Consider the following 17442-nt stretch of genomic DNA (forward strand, 5'->3'; position numbering starts at 1 on the left):
CATTAAGACATGTGAATCCCTTGGCTCCTTCAAAACTGCTCTCAAAGGGCACCTACGGATGGCTGCAATTCGAAACTGGCCTCTGTAAAAGCTGAATTTTTATCTGGATTGTACTATGTTTTTGTATGGACGTGGTGTTGGGTGCCTGCACATATGCACACATGGCATCAACGCATGGTGTTGTGTGCAGGCGCCCTACACTCTGTCTTTGTACTATGGATTGTACTATGTTTTTGTATGGACGTGGTGTTGGGTGCCTGCACATATGCACACATGGCATCAACGCATGGTGTTGTGTGCAGGCGCCCTACACTCTGTCTTTCGTTTTCTTTTCTTTTATCCCCCTGTTCCCCTCACTGTATATATATTTTTTTCCCTTTTCGCTTCCTATATGATGAATTCCTGTTCTGTTCTTTAACTACATAGAAGTGTCTATTTGTTTGTCTCTAAATGTTTTGATGAATTGAACAATGTGGACCCTGTTGTAAACAAGTGTAAGGCTTAATTGGGTCGTCCACTCACAGTTAACAGTCTTTGTATTGAGTTTGTGCTTGAAATGTACTGTAATTCTGCAAACTGTTAATCAAACATCATCATTAGGCAGATTGTTTTTTAAACAATATTTTTTTACAAAAATGTTTAGACTTTCATTATCGTGAGAACGATGGCTTCCATTTTCACATTGCAACTTTTCAGAACTAGAAAGCCTGCAGTTTCTATTAGCTTGTATTCCCCATCGATGATGTCACTGGAAGACGGTTTCTGAACTGCCCACAGCCCTCCTATGAGACACAGACCGAGTAGAAAAACATTGCGCCATTTATTTCATGATTATTAGTGAGGACCTATTATACTGTATGAAGATAGGTTGAAAAGTGGTGAAGTGGTCCTTTAAGTACTTTTTTCATGAATTGAAATTTAGGGGTTAGAGGTTGGGACAGCCACCTTTCAATAGGAAGTAACATATAAAGGATGTTTTTTTAATATATATATTTAATTTTATATTATCTCAATTAATGTATTGTGATTAATTAGACCATACTATGACATTACTACAGTGAAAAGTCTGAACACTAAATTGTTTTTTTATGTCTTTTACATTGAACCAATTCGGTAGAATGCAGTTTTGTAGGTCAGAAGTGCACAATGGATCACGTCCCGCCAATGAGTAGATACTGTATGAGTCATGGTGACTCCCAGTCATGAATTCGTATCTGAATAGAATACTAATATACAGAAGGCTTATTATTACATTCTGTAAGACCTTTCTCGGCAGCCTTCTCACAAAATTAAAACTAAACTAAACAAAGTAAACCTAATCAGAAAATGAGAACATGAAGGGAAAAACAAAATGAAAAAAAAAAATGAAAAATGCCAAAAGAATAATAACCTTGCCACTAGATGAGTCAGAGTAATATTCAGCAATGCAAGAACATCACAGTGCAAACATGCAGTTGCACTGATAAAGAAAATGGGAAATGAAAATCTATTGCAACCATGAGGGAAAAAATTCTAGCCAGTGCAAATGTGTGTGTGTGTGTGTGTGTGTGTGTGTGTGTGTGTGTGTGTGTGTGTGTGTGTGTGTGTGTGTGTGTGTTTTATATCATTAACATTAATATAAAAACTTTTGTATTTTTTGTTGCTTTTTTTATCTTTTTAATTTTTCTCCCCAATGTAGTTGTTATGCCACGTATATAGTACCTGTCAATGCCAAACCATATACGGTACTTGTTGGACTTGGGAAAAGGTATATACGTATATAGAACTAGATAACAACATGTCTCCTCAATGCACAGTGTCGCCAACAGCATCTTTTCACCCGACACGACAGTGAGGAGACTCACTGGGAGGACGTAACGCCTCCTCCTCCCAGTTCAGCTCCCCGCTGAACGGGTGACCCTGAGCATGACCAACCAGTAGAGACATACAGATCACCTCCCCTGCCGGCGTCCCACCCGAGAACACGGCCAATCGTGTTCGTTGGAGCGCCGAGCCAAGCCGGAGGCTCAGTGGACGATGCTAGCCCCATGTCTCCACAGCGGTGGGCAGGTACTTTTCCACTGTGCACACCTGAACACCCACCAGTGCAATGCTGTTATAGTTGCTAGACGAGTTTAGTCGGACTACAGACCAGCCGAACCATGAAATATGCCCGACAGCACTAAAAGCGGGGTTGAAAATGATAACTTTACAAGCCTAATAAAGGTTACACGTTACTTTTATAGCCGGTTATGTAACACAGTGGACTACGTATACTCTTAATTCAAACTGTAAAATAAAGGTTAGGCCAGTGTTTCTCAAATGGGGGTATGTGTACCCCTAGGGGTACGCAGAGGTACTACATGGGGTACTTGAGAGAAAAATGGAAACAGTTATTTTACTGTTGTGTTTAAGATAAAACATTGACAAATGTATGTGAACGTGCTGCTCTGTAAATGTAAAGCCTTGACTAGCACAACTGTTACTGATTAGAAAACAATAGGCTACGTTTATTTTCAACACATTGACATAGAAACTGGACTTTTGATGTCAGTGTTTTCTAAATGTTGTTGTCGATTAAAGAGCTAGGTACTTGGATTCAACAATCAATCAGGAAAAAGGGATGATGAAGGCCCAAAAGTTTGAGAAGCACTTAGGCCGTGTCCACCAAAGATTTATTTCCCCAGATGTAAATGCAAGGCGCTCAACTAAAATCGTCATCCAAACACCCAGAGTTGAGCATGTTACAATTCTCTGTCACTAGATAAAAGTGCCAGACGTGAAAGTGCAGCGCAGAAGAAGTGCTCTGCGCCTCATCGCACCGCTGGAATTTCCAGCATAGCATAAATACACGGTTCTCCCACTTAAAACAATTGAAAACTACACTGCTGTGCTGAAGAAAAAGTCCCTTAATGCAAAAAGGTGTGAGATGATACTGAATGACTAGTCTCTACAGTCTTGCATGCATTGTCAAAATTGATGCCACATTGTCAAAAATCTTCAGAGAAACATATAAGCCTATGTGGGAAAATAAAAACTGAATCAATTTCCATTGCTTTCACACAAAGTGCATTCAAGGACCATATTTTCCTCATCCGTGAACTCTTATCTCATTTGTACTCCATCACCTTGCAAAGCACTATATATTTGCAGCACATCTTTCAAATGCTAACACACCGTGTTAAAAAACACATTAAAAACGGTATTATGCCAGAAAGTCTTTGCATATAATACTTGAAATAACAACCTTTCTGAATGCAGCGTGATTGCCAATTTCAGCTGAAAGCCCACCTATTTTTAGCAGCTGTTACTAAACTAGAGAAAGGGGTGACAATGTGGAGTGTGTGTGTGTGTGTGTGTGTGGGACGATGTGGCATAACACCACTCTGCTGCAATCACACAGACAGGTTTGCTGCACGTCCGCGAGATGTCAGTACTATTCTAGCCTCCATGTTACCCCCCTCTCCCTAAACCCCATAGAAGAGTTTTCTACCGCGTGGAGGTGGACACTTTACAGTATGGCGGCCATCTGCATGACCACATATCACGGATGTGGGACGCGGAGAAACTTTGTCTGAGGACCGCAAGGGGTTGGATTAGACATTCTGGAACTTTCCGAGATGCATCGCCGGAAATGAGATGTGAGGTTGATGAGAACAGGTGAGAGGAAGAACTGGAACACTCAACTGCACTATATGCTTTATGTACAGTACACTGTGTGTGTGTGTGTGTGTGTGTGTGTGTGTGTGTGTGTGTGTGTGTGTGTGTGTGTGTGTGTGTGTGTGTGTGTGTGTGTGCGTGCGTGCGTGCGTGGGTGCGTGCGTGCGTGCGTGCGTGTGTGTCTGTTTGTGTAAGAGAGAGATATAAATGTGTGAGTGTGAGTGTTGTGAATGCGTGCATGTGTGAGTGTGTGTGTGTGTAGCTGTTTGGCCATGTGTGTAGGAATCGAGCTGACGGCTGCCAACAGTTATATTGAGAAACAATCACAGCGGTTGTGGCTGTGAGCGAGCGTGCGTGCGTGCGTGTGTACATACCTTTAGATAGTCTCCTTCTTGCAGTGCAAAGCTCTCAGCAGTCAGCCTGATTCCTTTGCCTGTCTCCGTGGTTATGCGGTAGATACACTCATGGTTGTTATCGTAGTTGGAGGGGAAATTAGGAGAAAGGAGCACGCCTTCGGTTCCTACAGAGGAGGCCCCGCACTCTGCTACAGTAGGGGGGGGGGGGGGGGAGGAGAGAGAGAGAGAGAGAGAGAGAGAGAAAGGATGGAATAATTAAGGGACAGGTCGATTTTTTAAAAGTGTACCCCTGGAGGAAAATAGGGTCCGTCTAATCTCAGTCCAAGGGAAAATAGGGCCTTTCTAATCTCAGTCCAAGGGAAGGTCAGCTAATTTTACTTTTGAGTCCAATGGAGGGTCATACAAATTTGAATTGATAAAATAGTCAATCAATGAGACAATGACTGTCGTTACAAGCCATCAACACTGCGGTGTGAATGACCCAGTCAAACCTCCCTCTACTCTGAGAGAGAGAGAGAGAGAGAGAGTCTATTCCGCGTCTCAACGATGGTGATTGACACCCCGGCTAGGGAAGCTGGAAGTACCCTCACTAAAAACGCCGGGACAACGCTCCACACGTCCCAAACTCTTCTCCCTTCTGGCTCCAAAACTGTGGAATGCACTTCCCATTGCAGTCAGAACTGCAGCATCACTCCCAATCTTCCGCCGTAGTCTGAAAACCCACCTTTCTTTTTTCTTTTATCACTGGAGAAGGTCATTGATTTGTTTCCCCAGTCAGATGGAGTTTTAAGTCATTTTAAACCAGGGTACATACATTTTCTTTAGGGGTACCCTAATCACTTTCAACCTGCAGCATCCCTGTTCTCAAGTTAGTTCTGCAAACAGTGGCAGACGGGATATTTTTTGCCATTTTGTCGTATGACAAAATAGATACTGTAAAAGGGCTTACGTTTGCTCGTTACACAAGAGGAGACAAGAAGAGGATCACGCATTCATTTACAATGGAGTTAAATAAGGCCTGACGCTTTTCTAGTGCAGAAGAAAAGAGGAGAGATAGGCCAGGATCACAGCATCCTCTTCAATCAACTCAGAGAGGCGCATACGGTATGCGTGTACTGTATACAATCAACTGAGAAGACATCTATCAAAATGTAGAACTCCAATCAATATTGCTTTCTGCAAATACACTTTACCAGCATACTGAGCAGTGAGGAGAGGCCAGGAGAATTTACAGACCGAAAGGTTGGTAGAAGATAAGAAATATACTCCTACCCGCCGGCTATATGGCGCGTTATCTGCCAGCTACGTACATGTTCGTACCCCCCCGTATACTCTGTGTATGTAATGGTTGAGCCCCGTCACTTCCAGCTATTGGACGTAAAGTCTGACCAGCATTTACCTCGGTTTCAGGATTTTCAAAGCTCCATAAATCGGAATTTTGGAGAGCTGTCCTTGGTGGCTCTTCTGCCATTCAAAGTTTGGATCTAATTTGTGACTTTGTACCACGTCGCTCCCGACAACATTTCTGACGACAGGTAAGCAGTGTGTGCTTGCGCTGATGATAGCAGTGTGTCTGTGCTGAGTGTGTGTGTGTGTGTGTGTGTGTGTATTAACGTGGAAATAATTACTGTAACAATATTCTGCCAATGCAGTTTTCTCACACGGGAAAGAAGCGAGGAGCAGAAGCAGAGGAAGGAGAGGAGAGTGATCACGACACATCTGCAATGGCAGGAGAAGAGAAGACGGCACTGAGGAAAGAGCTCAGAGAGACGGAGAACAGTGGAAACTAAAGCTAATATGGAGGCACGAGAGTGGGGAGGGGGAGACAGACGGTAGATGAGAGACGAAGGGGAGAGATAAAGGAACTGAGGCAGGGAAAGGGCTTGTCAAAGAAGTGCAAGAAAGAAATTAAGAATGGAAGAGAGGTGCGGGAACAGGCCGGGAAGGAATAAATTAATAGTTTTTCATATAACAGCTAATATCCTAATTATCTATAGAGGCTGTCCAATTAAAGATATTCTCTTCTCTATGGTGTGAGTGTGTGTGAGTGTGAGTGTGTGTGTGTGTGTGTGTGTGTGTGTGTGTGTGTGTGTGTGTGTGTGTGTGTGTGTGTGTGTGTTTGTGTGTGTGTGTGTGTGTGTGTGTGTGCGTGCGTATGTGCAGTATGGTTCTATGTCCCCCACTTACAACAATAAACCTAACCCTTTTTTTTTATCCCACGATTTTGTAACCCATTTTTCACCCCTGTGTCAATTATCTAATGTGATCCTAGGCTCTACACACCCTCCGCCAACCTAGGGAGAGCAACGGACTTGAACTCATGCTTCCTTCCTTCATGCCTGAGTGTCCAATTTGCTCCTTTACACCTGACAGGGGGGAGTTTAATAAACCTAATATACCTAACCCTATTAAACCCCTTTTTTTTTCTCTTCTCATAGGCAGACTTTCAGACGGGAAGCAACTGATGCGCCTATAGTAGTTCGTTTTTCAATGAGAGGCGTGCGTTTATTTTGGACATAGAGAGAAGTTGAGGGACGATTACGGAAGCTTGTTTCACAATTGTCACACGCATGCGCGTTTCGTGAACACGCCCGCGGGGCGACTAGACCCTGGATCGTGGTGAGAATTTCCTCTTTTCCAAAAAGAACTCATTTGACTTATGCAGAGCATCTGGATAGCATTGGCTGGCTCCGGGTAGAAGACAGGGTCAATCAATTGAAAATGGGTCTGACATACAAAATTGTACATACAGCTATGCCCTCAGTGCCCATTTACTTGACTGATTACTTAAAAAAAGTGAGCGACACCCACAGCCACAAAACTAGAGGTATTGTAAACAATGATCTGGTGCCACCCACTTACAAAACAAATATGGGTAAATTCACCTTCTGCAGCACTGCTATTCAGGTGTGGAATGCCCTGCCCCCTTCCCTTAAAACAAGCAAATCACTGGCCTCCTTTAAAACAGACCTACATTTTCACCTGTCAGCAGGTCAGAGGGAGAGGAGGTGACCAATTGCTGTTTTTCTTGATTCTGTGATTCTTGTTCATGACTATATGTGTGTGAGTGCATGGGACCCGAATGGAAACAAGACCACAATGTCTTTCTTCGGAAATCCTTTTGGACCAAAATGCCTGACTGTAACTTGTGCTGTTTGCATTTCTTTTGCACTACGCGTCCCACGGCCCTCATGAGCAGCCCTGTCACTGATCCAGGCGATCAACGCCTGTATGTCACTCGGTCCTTTAGACTCCTGACAGACAACGCTATTAGTGGTGGGAGTCAACCCTTCCGGGTGGGCGTCGCTCCAAATGATGTGACGCAGTGCTGCACTAGGGGGGAGAGGAGGGGCCAGGGCTGACGGACAGATCGGTGAGATCCAATCAGGGCGTGCACAAATCTCTGCCGCGACCAGCCCCTCTAGACCAGAAACCTAACAGTCATGGCCCCACCCTGTCTTGTGATGAAGGTGGCTCGGCCTGTAAGTCAGTGCCAGTCACCCCACTAGCCCCATCTGCAGGTTCATGGCCTGGGCTGACTGGGTTGGGTGGAGGAGGCTCCTCTACGCACTGTTCACTGCCCTCGAAAATGGATTCCTGTACAGGATTGTACCCATCAAGCAGGAAGGACAGAAATGGCAGTTGTTCATCCCAAAAGGAATGAGGTCCCAATTCCTCAACTACTTCCATGACAGCCCACTTGGAGGACATCTAGGAAGACTGAAAACCCTACTGAGACTGTTGGATGTTGCGTACTGGCCAGATGTGAGGAAGGATGTATGGGAGTACACCAAGAACTGCATAACCTGCCAGAAGTACAAGCCCCAACTGACCAAGCTCTCAGGCCACTTACAATCGACTGCCGTGAAGGAGCCTGGTTTCATGCTGGGTGTTGATCTCATGGGGCCTTTTCCTAGGAGCAGGAAAGGCAACCAATACCTTATGGTGGTAGTCGATTATTGCTCCAAATGGGTTGAGCTGTTCCCCATACGAGAAGCGAAGTCCCCCAAGATAGCTTCCTTGCTCATCGAGGAAATCTTCACTAGGTGGGGTACCCCCAAGTACCTCGTGTCTGACAGAGGGGCACAGTTCACCTCTCAGCTGCTGGCCCAGATATGTCAACAGTGGGGTGTGGTCCAGAAGCTAACAACAGCATACCACCCTCAGACAAACTTGACCGAACGCATCAATCGCACCTTGAAAACAATGATGGCATCTTTTGTCAAGGACAAGCACAATACATGGGACATGTGGCTTTCAGAGTTCCGGTTCGCAATCAACTCAGCATGGCAGGAAAGCACGGGCTTCACTCCAGCAGAAGTAGCCTTGGGACGCAAACTGAAAGGCCCACTGGAGAGGGTCCTGTGCCGAGCCCCTGATCCTGACGAGACCACTTATGCCTTGCTGGAAAGACAGAAGAGGTTAGTGGAGAGTGTCAGACAGCATGTGGCAAAGGCTCAAGAGAAACAGGGTCGCTATTACAATCTCAGGCGTGGGCAGGTCACATTTGAACCTGGGGATCTAGTGTGGATCAGAGATCACCCCCTGTCCAAAGCAGAAGCAGGTTTCATGGCCAAGCTCGCACCTAAGTGGAAGGGCCCTGCTAAGATACAGAAAAGGTTAGGCCCTGTCAACTATTCTGTGTCACTTCTAGGGCCGAAAGACCATAGTGATGTATATCATGTGCAGAACCTGAAGGCTTACTTTGGCCCCAAGGAGCCTCTTCCATTAGGGGAGGGGAATATGTAACATCTGTGCCCAGAGTCACATTGGTTCCATGCATTTTTTGTTTGCTATGCACCATTTTTCATGTATTTTATTATTTTCTACCAATCCGTTGCGCTATGACATTTTCTAATTATCTGCTGGACTATATGCTACAAGAAGCCAGTTGGATACAGGGGTTGCTATGGCAACCTGCAGTGATTGTGAAGCCCCGCCCACAGCTCACCTGGGGTTGAGGGGCAATCACAATGTTTGGGCCACCTGGGGAGTTTGACTCAGGCAGTGCAGGGTGAAGGAGCAGGGAGACAGACAGGCTGCTGCTGTAGGCAAGAGGAATATTTCCCATGTTCTTGCCTTCTTTCCCTTTTGGATTATTCACTTGGAGTTGGATTATTCCCTTGAATTTGGATTAGCCCTCTGGATTTAAAGAACTTCTTCCTTTCCTGGAGTGTGGATATTGGACATTTCCGAGGAGTTTAAGAGTGGCCAGAGGAGACTGGCCACACTCTACTGGTTTGGATTTGCGTTATTTTGGACACTTTGAGTTTAGTTTGGACAGTGCTACCTTTTGAGAGTTTTATTTAATTTGGATCTGATTAAGTGGACATTTTGTGATAGAGCACTTGATTTTCTTTTGATTTAATAAATCACAGTTTAAGCCTATATGCTGATTTGTTTAGTGATTATTATTCTGAACTGACCCACCACCTCCCTCATTTTGCTATAATTGGTCATTTTAATTGTTATTATTGTAATCGTTATACGTATATCTCAGGATAGGGAAACACTGACCTATGCATATAATTCACCTACAGTATGCATCTGAAACCATAAGTCACTACTGTATATGCATCTGAAACCATAAGTCACTACTGTATATGCATCTGGGGCCATAAGTCAACTACTGTATATGCATCTGGGACCATAAGTCAACTACTGTATATGCATCTGGGGCCATAAGTCAACTACTGTATATGCATCTGGGGCCATAAGTCAACTACTGTATATGCATCTGAAACCATAAGTCACTACTGTATGCATCTGGGGCCATAAGTCAACTACTGTATGCATCTGGGGCCATAAGTCAACTACTGTATATGCATCTGAAACCATAAGTCAACTACTGTATATGCATCTGGGGCCATAAGTCAACTACTGTATATGCATCTGAAACCATAAGTCAACTACTGTATGCATCTGGGGCCATAAGTCAACTACTGTATATGCATCTGAAACCATAAGTCAACTACTGTATATGCATCTGGGGCCATAAGTCACTACTGTATGCATCTGTGGCCATAAGTCACTACTGTATATGCATCTGGGACCATAAGTCACCTACTGTATGCATCTGGGGCCATAAGTCAACTACTGTATATGCATCTGAAACCATAAGTCAACTACTGTATATGCATCTGAAACCATAAGTCAACTACTGTATATGCATCTGAAACCATAAGTCAACTACTGTATATGCATCTGAAACCATAAGTCAACTACTGTATATGCATCTGGGGCCATAAGTCAACTACTGTATATGCATCTGAAACCATAAGTCAACTACTGTATATGCATCTGGGGCCATAAGTCAACTACTGTATATGCATCTGGGGCCATAAGTCACTACTGTATATGCATCTGAAACCATAAGTCAACTACTGTATATGCATCTGAAACCATAAGTCAACTACTGTATATGCATCTGGGGCCATAAGTCACTACTGTATATGCATCTGGGGCCATAAGTCACTACTGTATATGCATCTGGGGCCATAAGTCACTACTGTGCATCTGGGGCCATAAGTCACTACTGTATGCATCTGGGGCCATAAGTCAACTACTGTATATGCATCTGAAACCATAAGTCAACTACTGTATATGCATCTGGGGCCATAAGTCACTACTGTATGCATCTGTGGCCATAAGTCACTACTGTATATGCATCTGGGACCATAAGTCACCTACTGTATGCATCTGGGGCCATAAGTCACCTACTGTATGCATCTGGGGCCATAAGTCAACTACTGTATATGCATCTGGGGCCATAAGTCACTACTGTATATGCATCTGGGACCATAAGTCAACTACTGTATGCATCTGGGGCCATAAGTCACCTACTGTATGCATCTGGGGCCATAAGTCAACTACTGTATATGCATCTGGGGCCATAAGTCAACTACTGTATATGCATCTGGGGCCATAACTCACCTATGCATCTGGAACCATTACTCACCTATGCATCTGGAACCATAACTCACCTATATGCATCTGGAACCATAACTCACCTATATGCATCTGGAACCATAACTCACCTATGCATCTGGAACCATTACTCACCTATGCATCTGGAACCATAACTCACCTATGCATCTGGAACCATAACTCACCTATGCATCTGGAACCATAACTCACCTATGCATCTGGAACCATAACTCACATATGCATCTGGAACCATAACTCACATATGCATCTGGAACCATAACTCACCTATGCATCTGGAACCATAACTCACATATGCATCTGGAACCATAACTCACCTATATGCATCTGGAACCATAACTCACATATGCATCTGGAACCATAACTCACCTATGCATCTAGGCAACGTGTTGCTCCACACTCGCCTCCCGCCCCCCAAACAGGTGATCTTGCCGTCGCCCTCCAGTCGGTAGCCTTGGAAGCAGGAGAACACCAGCGAATCGCCAACTCGGAATTGGAATCCCTCCCTCCTGCTGTACGCTGGTACGCCGGGATCTTCACACGGCTCCAGGTCATACTCTGTAGAGCCGAGACAAACACAAACACTCACAGTCATCACTGCATGCGCTACCATTTGGCCTTGGTGAAATAATAATGCACACTGTTTTGACTCGAGTGAAAAACCACATCATTGTTTCAGAGAAGATAAAATATAGATCAGTGGTTTTCAACAATTTTCACAACAATACAAGGCCCATTATTTATTCGGATTTTGAGCCATGGACCACCGAGATTTAGCCTCAACTACAGAATATTTTCTCCACTATCCATGCAGTATTGATGTTGGTACCATAAGGAAAGATAACAGACAAACAAACGTTGACCAAAATAGCAATTATTCTACATTCTGTGTAAACTTCTTGTAAAAAGAAGTTTTAATGTAAGTAATCAACTGGAGAGGTTTCATTGTGATAGCTATTAGTTACTCAGTGACTACTGACTACTGAGTAGTTACTTTTTACCCTATTCACCTGTAGTGTCTCACCTTAAGTAATGCAGATGTTTAACCGTCAAAAAAACGTAGCGTCAGTTTTTTGTCGGGAAGCGACACTGCCAAAATGCGTAGCCTATACGTTTATTCAGTTGTATAAATGTGTTTGATTCGGACAGGCTACTCACATTAGCTTCGGATGGCAATCTGTTGTTAGCTTAGACAGTGGACTGCGCCATCTTCATTGTGCACCCGCATGTGTACACTCGCACCCATGCCGTCGCTATATTCTACAAATGCTCCTACCACACAGAGCCTGGCGGTCGTAATAATGGCGCCCCTGACAGTGTGCGTTGGGAGTCTTTGCGTGTAATCCACATAACTCGGGAACCGTTCTTCCCACCGACTTCATATTCAACACACGCGTTCCACACCACAGCAGGGGGTGCAGTGCCCGGTGTCGAGTCAGCCGGACCCACGGTTGTCCAGAAAGGTCCCAAAAAGGCATCTGCCCGGGCCCTGGACTGGGCCCCTGACCAGCATCCATATACAGTATGGAGCTCAGCTGGCCTGTTCTGACCTCACAACACTCCATTTGGGCATGCCTGACACAGACCTCCACAAGCTGTCTGCTGCATATACTCCATATTTGGGCATGCCTCTCCAAGCCCATATATGAGCTTGGAGACAGACATAATATCTGGGTGGGGCATGCATGCATTTCCAACTTGCATCGTTTCCAATGGGCACCGCTTTAAAGGGCCCCACGGGCACCGTTCTAGTATGTCCAAGTCTTATTTAGCCACAATAACAAGGAACCTACAGCAACATACAGGCCGCTGTATTGTATGGGTCTGTGTTTGAATGGGCCGAGCCAAGCTCTGGTTCTGTCCTAGCCTCGTGTAGCGATACATACTAATATCACTCCGTGGATATTAGTCTCGTTAGATTCTTTTCTCTCGCAATGTGTATATGTGTGTGTATATATATATATAACAAAAAAACATCGCATGGATGCACCTGGGACGTATCCTCAGTGATGTATCCTGAGGTCAACGGGGTTTCGGGTCTCAGACGTATATATATATATATATATATATATATATATATATAGCGGGATAGACAGTATAGGCTGACAGGAAATGGGGAGAGAGATGGGGGTGTCGAACCCGCGGCACTCTGCCAGACTGGACTACCAGCCAGGGTGCCTAGACCGCTGAGCCACGGCCCAGGCCTACGCGAGGCTAGTTCTGTCCTGCCTCATGAGTATCTAGAAAGGGCAGTGATATTCCGATAGCTATTGCGCATTCATACCTGAAAACGTCATGTTAAAACCCTCGTAACTCATGGAGAAGTCCGATATGAATCGTAGCTGAGCGCTGAAGTTCCCGTAGAGCCCCGCCCTGACACTTGGAGGCAGCACTAGGCCGGTGAGCCGGGCCACTGGAACCAGGAAGTTGCCGTCTTCTGTGATTGACAGGTAGTCGTGATTCTCCTCCAAATGGAAGGTGTGGAACACCAGATGGACTCCTAGGAACGAACGGACACACACACACACACACGCACACGCACACGCACACACACACACACACACACACACACACACACACACACACACACACACACACACACACACACACACACACACACACACACACACACACACACACACACACACACACACAGACCCACACACAGTGATTGATATGCAGAGATAAATAGCGTCATACCCACAAAATGTTATTTGTTGCCAATTTACCAATGTTACCATAGTAACTATAGCAACCATAGCAGATTGCTGAAACATTTGGGCCAATTTATTTGTAAAACTAACACAGGATTTTACTTTGCATAATCTAAAGTTAAACATTCAAACTATGTATGGTCTAGGCTGTATAATGTGATAATATATGTGACTATGAGAATCTATGCGGACACTTGACAGCTGTGTGAAGGCGTGTGTGTGTGTGTGTGTGTGTGTGTGTGTGTGTGTGTGTGTGTGTGTGTGTGTGTATGTGTGCGAGAAAGAGAGAGAAAGACATGATGAGAGTCTGTGGGTTATCGTAACATCCAACCTCCCCTGAAAATATATTTAAGCATCTAATATTAAAGTGTGTGTGCGTACTGTACGTGTTTCCATAGCAACAGTGTGACATGTCAGAAAGTATAAATATTAGAACGGAGAAGTATATTTTGTGCAAGCAAAACATATAATTTAGGTCATGTGTGTCACAGCAAAAGTGTGTAACAGAGAGCTCCCTCCGTCACATCCAACCCGCCCTCCTGCGTGTGCGTGTGTGCGTGCGTGCCTCTCTCTCATCTATCCAACAGGACAGCTTGATTTGCATGTCTCCCGTTACTAGACACACACTTTAGAAAAAGAGACACATTGGCTCTCATCAAACTGTTCCTTCTCTCATCCAGTACATTTGGAGTAATCTTCCAGATTGTGTGAATTGGGCAATCACTGCTTTTGTCACTCAGTCACCTGGAAAGATGTGTTCCAGCTCACCAATACTGTGAGCCTCCTTCAACACACAACTGTGTGTGTGTGTGTGTGTGTGTGTGTGTGTGTGTGTGTGTGTGTGTGTGTGTCTGTCTGTGTGTGTGTGTGTGTGAGCTTGTAAATCAGCTATTTTCGGTGAGCAACTTGGTATAAATCATGCATCACTGCTGCTGCTGTGACACTGTCAGGTTTGTCGTATCTTACGTCCTTACCTTTCCCATGGGACACTTCTATTGTCCAGGTGCAGTTCAGGGAGTTCGGGTAGAAATCAGGAAAGCCAGGTGACAGAATTGTACCGGTTTTACCGTAGACATAGCCTCCACATAGAGCTGAGAGAGAGAGAGAGAAATACATCATTAAAATGCCTACTAGAGAAAAAACAAGAATTGATTAAATCAATGAATTACCTGCTGATTGTTATCTGCAGGGGTCCGCTATAACTTCCTCTGTGTCAGTTTCAGCGCAGTATAGTTTAGGTAGGAACCAACGTTCTCTAAGGCGGAACTATTGTGTTAAAACTAGACCTATATTAAATTGTTTATAGGATCAATACAAGTAAATTAATACACGATTACCCTTCCACAGTAGTATAGTAGCTTTGTGATTATTTTGCATATGTTCCTACATAATGCTTCATTTGCATATTTAAAAATGTAAAATTTGTAATACAATAAATCATTGTCTTTGTGTAAGTACTCAAGGGAAGTGTCATGGTGTTACCAATCTAATATAGGGATGGTTTTGCCCACTCATTTCCTAATTAACGTTCCAATTTTGGAGCTCTGGCTCATGGAGTAAGAACCAAAAAGAACTGAATCGGTTCCCATTGGGAACCAACCGGTGTCAAGTTAATGGGGAAGAGTGGTTGAGCTGGGTGGACCACGCAGTGATGTTTGTTTCCAATAAAGTTTCAATAGTTGTCACTGTATAGTGACTGTAAAATACTTTCAAACTGTTGTCATGCCTCCTCCTCCTCCTCCTCCCTGGCTGGCACGGCTAACAAGTTAGCCATGTGCTATCTGTGTTGTGTTTACTGGCAGATGATAATGGCACAAGGGGGAGTAGCCCCATATGTGCCCTCTCCCTACGCTCATTCTGTAGCTCCAGAATGAGCGTAGGGAGAGGGCACATAATTATGGGTCTAAAGGGGGAGTTAATAATCTGACGTTGAACATTGTAGGCTGCACAGATAGAGTTTGCATGACAGATAAGCAATGTAACCAGTGTGGGCGCTTGTCTCAGTCCGTGTAAAAAAGAAAGAAAGACACTGTACAAATGGACTGTTGGTCCATTTGGTTGTTTCCTTGCCGACGTCCGCGGGGACCGCCCTTCGTCACGGACCCCCACGCAGACGTCCTCCGTGGGGGTCAAAAGAACTACTCCGTTTTTAATCTCATTCAAGATGACATCCAGACAGTGTATTACTCGTTTTAAACGTAATCATCACGCTAAACAATAATCCCCTGGCTTTGCCCCACGTCTTTCTGTCACTTTGTTTACAAACGTGAGAGGAAGTCAGGACTTGGAGGCCCCATAGCCTGGAGGGACGCGACGCTCTGATTGGTTCAGAAACTTCAGAGCCTTCAAACTGAGACTTCAAAATGCCCACCATTACCATTTCACTACACCTTTAAGTTCAAAATAGTCTAAACTATCCCTTTAAATCATTCAATATGAATGGATGTTATCGAGCAGGGTTCTTTCTCTCTCATCCACTACACCTCTACTTCCCTGTCTTTATCTCTCTCTGACTTACGTGTGTTGTTGTATAGCAGCTCACATCAGGACTCGGTTAAAACTAGGACACTGTCTGAACTAATGCCCAATGTATGCTTTGTGGTGTTGCAAGGCACGCCAACAATGTAGCCAATCTGAAAGCTCACGTTGAGTCCCACCCACGGCCTATTGTGAGCTTTCCAATCGAGTTTTATTTATTATTTATTTTACACCGAAAGATCACGTATAAATCCTGCTAAAAGGACCATCAAGGAGGGTGTGTGTGTCTGTGTGTGTCAGTGTGTGTGTGTGTGTGTGTGTGTGTGTGTTAGTGTGTGTGTGTGTGTGTGTGTGTGTGTGTGTGTGTGTGTGTGTGTGTGTGTGTGTGTGTGTGTGTTAGTGTGTGTGTGTGTGTGTGTGTGTGTGAGTGCGTGTGTGTGCGCACGTCTATGTATGCTGACCATTATGTTTCCCATTAATTTCTAAGGAACACTGCTCTCAAATACATTATCACCTTTACAGTAAAAGCCAGGTTGCAGATCCTTCCCACCAGACTCAACTTTTCCCTCTGGTTTCCCTCCACCCATGTACCTCATTGCTTGCATCACACCACAGGGCTTGTTACAGAAACCAAGTAACATATTCTGAAAGGCTGCAATGCCTATAAAGGGCTTTACATACTGTAGCATGCCACAAGTTTCCATTTTTGAAGTGGCATGCACCTTTTATTCTAGCTTAGAAGAAACCTTTATGACCAAAGTGATAAAGTACCAGCCGCTCCTCCAGACCATCACAGAGCAAGGCTATAGGTGCAATCTACTTTTATTTTGGGCAGCCTAGGACATAGGTTGGTTGTAAGAGACTTCCAACAACTTGGGAGGCCAAAAAAAGCAGCTAAAGGGATTGCACAATTCTGTGCAATCTCTATTGGTAGCTGCCAAATATGACAAAGACGGTGTACCCCTGAAGGGTGTGTGGGTCCAAGATTAGCTGACTGCATCTTGTACAGCACCGTGTAAATAGTTGTGTCCTTGTATTGTATCTCTTATTTGGACAATGGACATACTGTAAATAAATGATTAAAATGTGTGTGTGTGTGTGTGTGTGTGTGTGTGTGTGTGTGTGTGTGTGTGTGTGTGTGTGTGTGTGTGTGTGTGTGTGTGTATGTATGGGTATGTGTACCGGTATGTGTGGGGGCGAAGCAAAAGCTTAATTTTGCATGCGTACATCTGCATGAGTGCGAGTGTGAGGAGATAATTGACAGTGAATTATTCCTTTCGTGAGGAAAACAGAAGTGTGTCGGTCCTGAT

General features: G+C 44.5%; 1 protein-coding gene across 1 annotated transcript in view; it reads right to left on the bottom strand.

The window, feature by feature from the left end:
• The window catches only part of LOC308315110 (CUB and sushi domain-containing protein 1-like), a 694698-nt gene that overhangs the window by 217001 nt on the left and 460255 nt on the right, over window positions 1–17442 (bottom strand). Inside the window, exons 21-24 of the mRNA XM_080762946.1 lie at window positions 14629–14745; window positions 13225–13440; window positions 11310–11498; window positions 4014–4183 (exon numbers count right to left, since the gene is read on the bottom strand). Coding sequence (XP_080619072.1) covers window positions 4014–4183; window positions 11310–11498; window positions 13225–13440; window positions 14629–14745 — 692 coding nt within the window. The remainder of the gene's footprint in view (window positions 1–4013; window positions 4184–11309; window positions 11499–13224; window positions 13441–14628; window positions 14746–17442) is intronic.

Source organism: Protomyctophum bolini (genome assembly GCF_963924005.1).
Source record: "Protomyctophum bolini genome assembly, chromosome: 1".
In the NCBI taxonomy this organism is placed as follows: Eukaryota; Metazoa; Chordata; class Actinopteri; order Myctophiformes; family Myctophidae; genus Protomyctophum; species Protomyctophum bolini.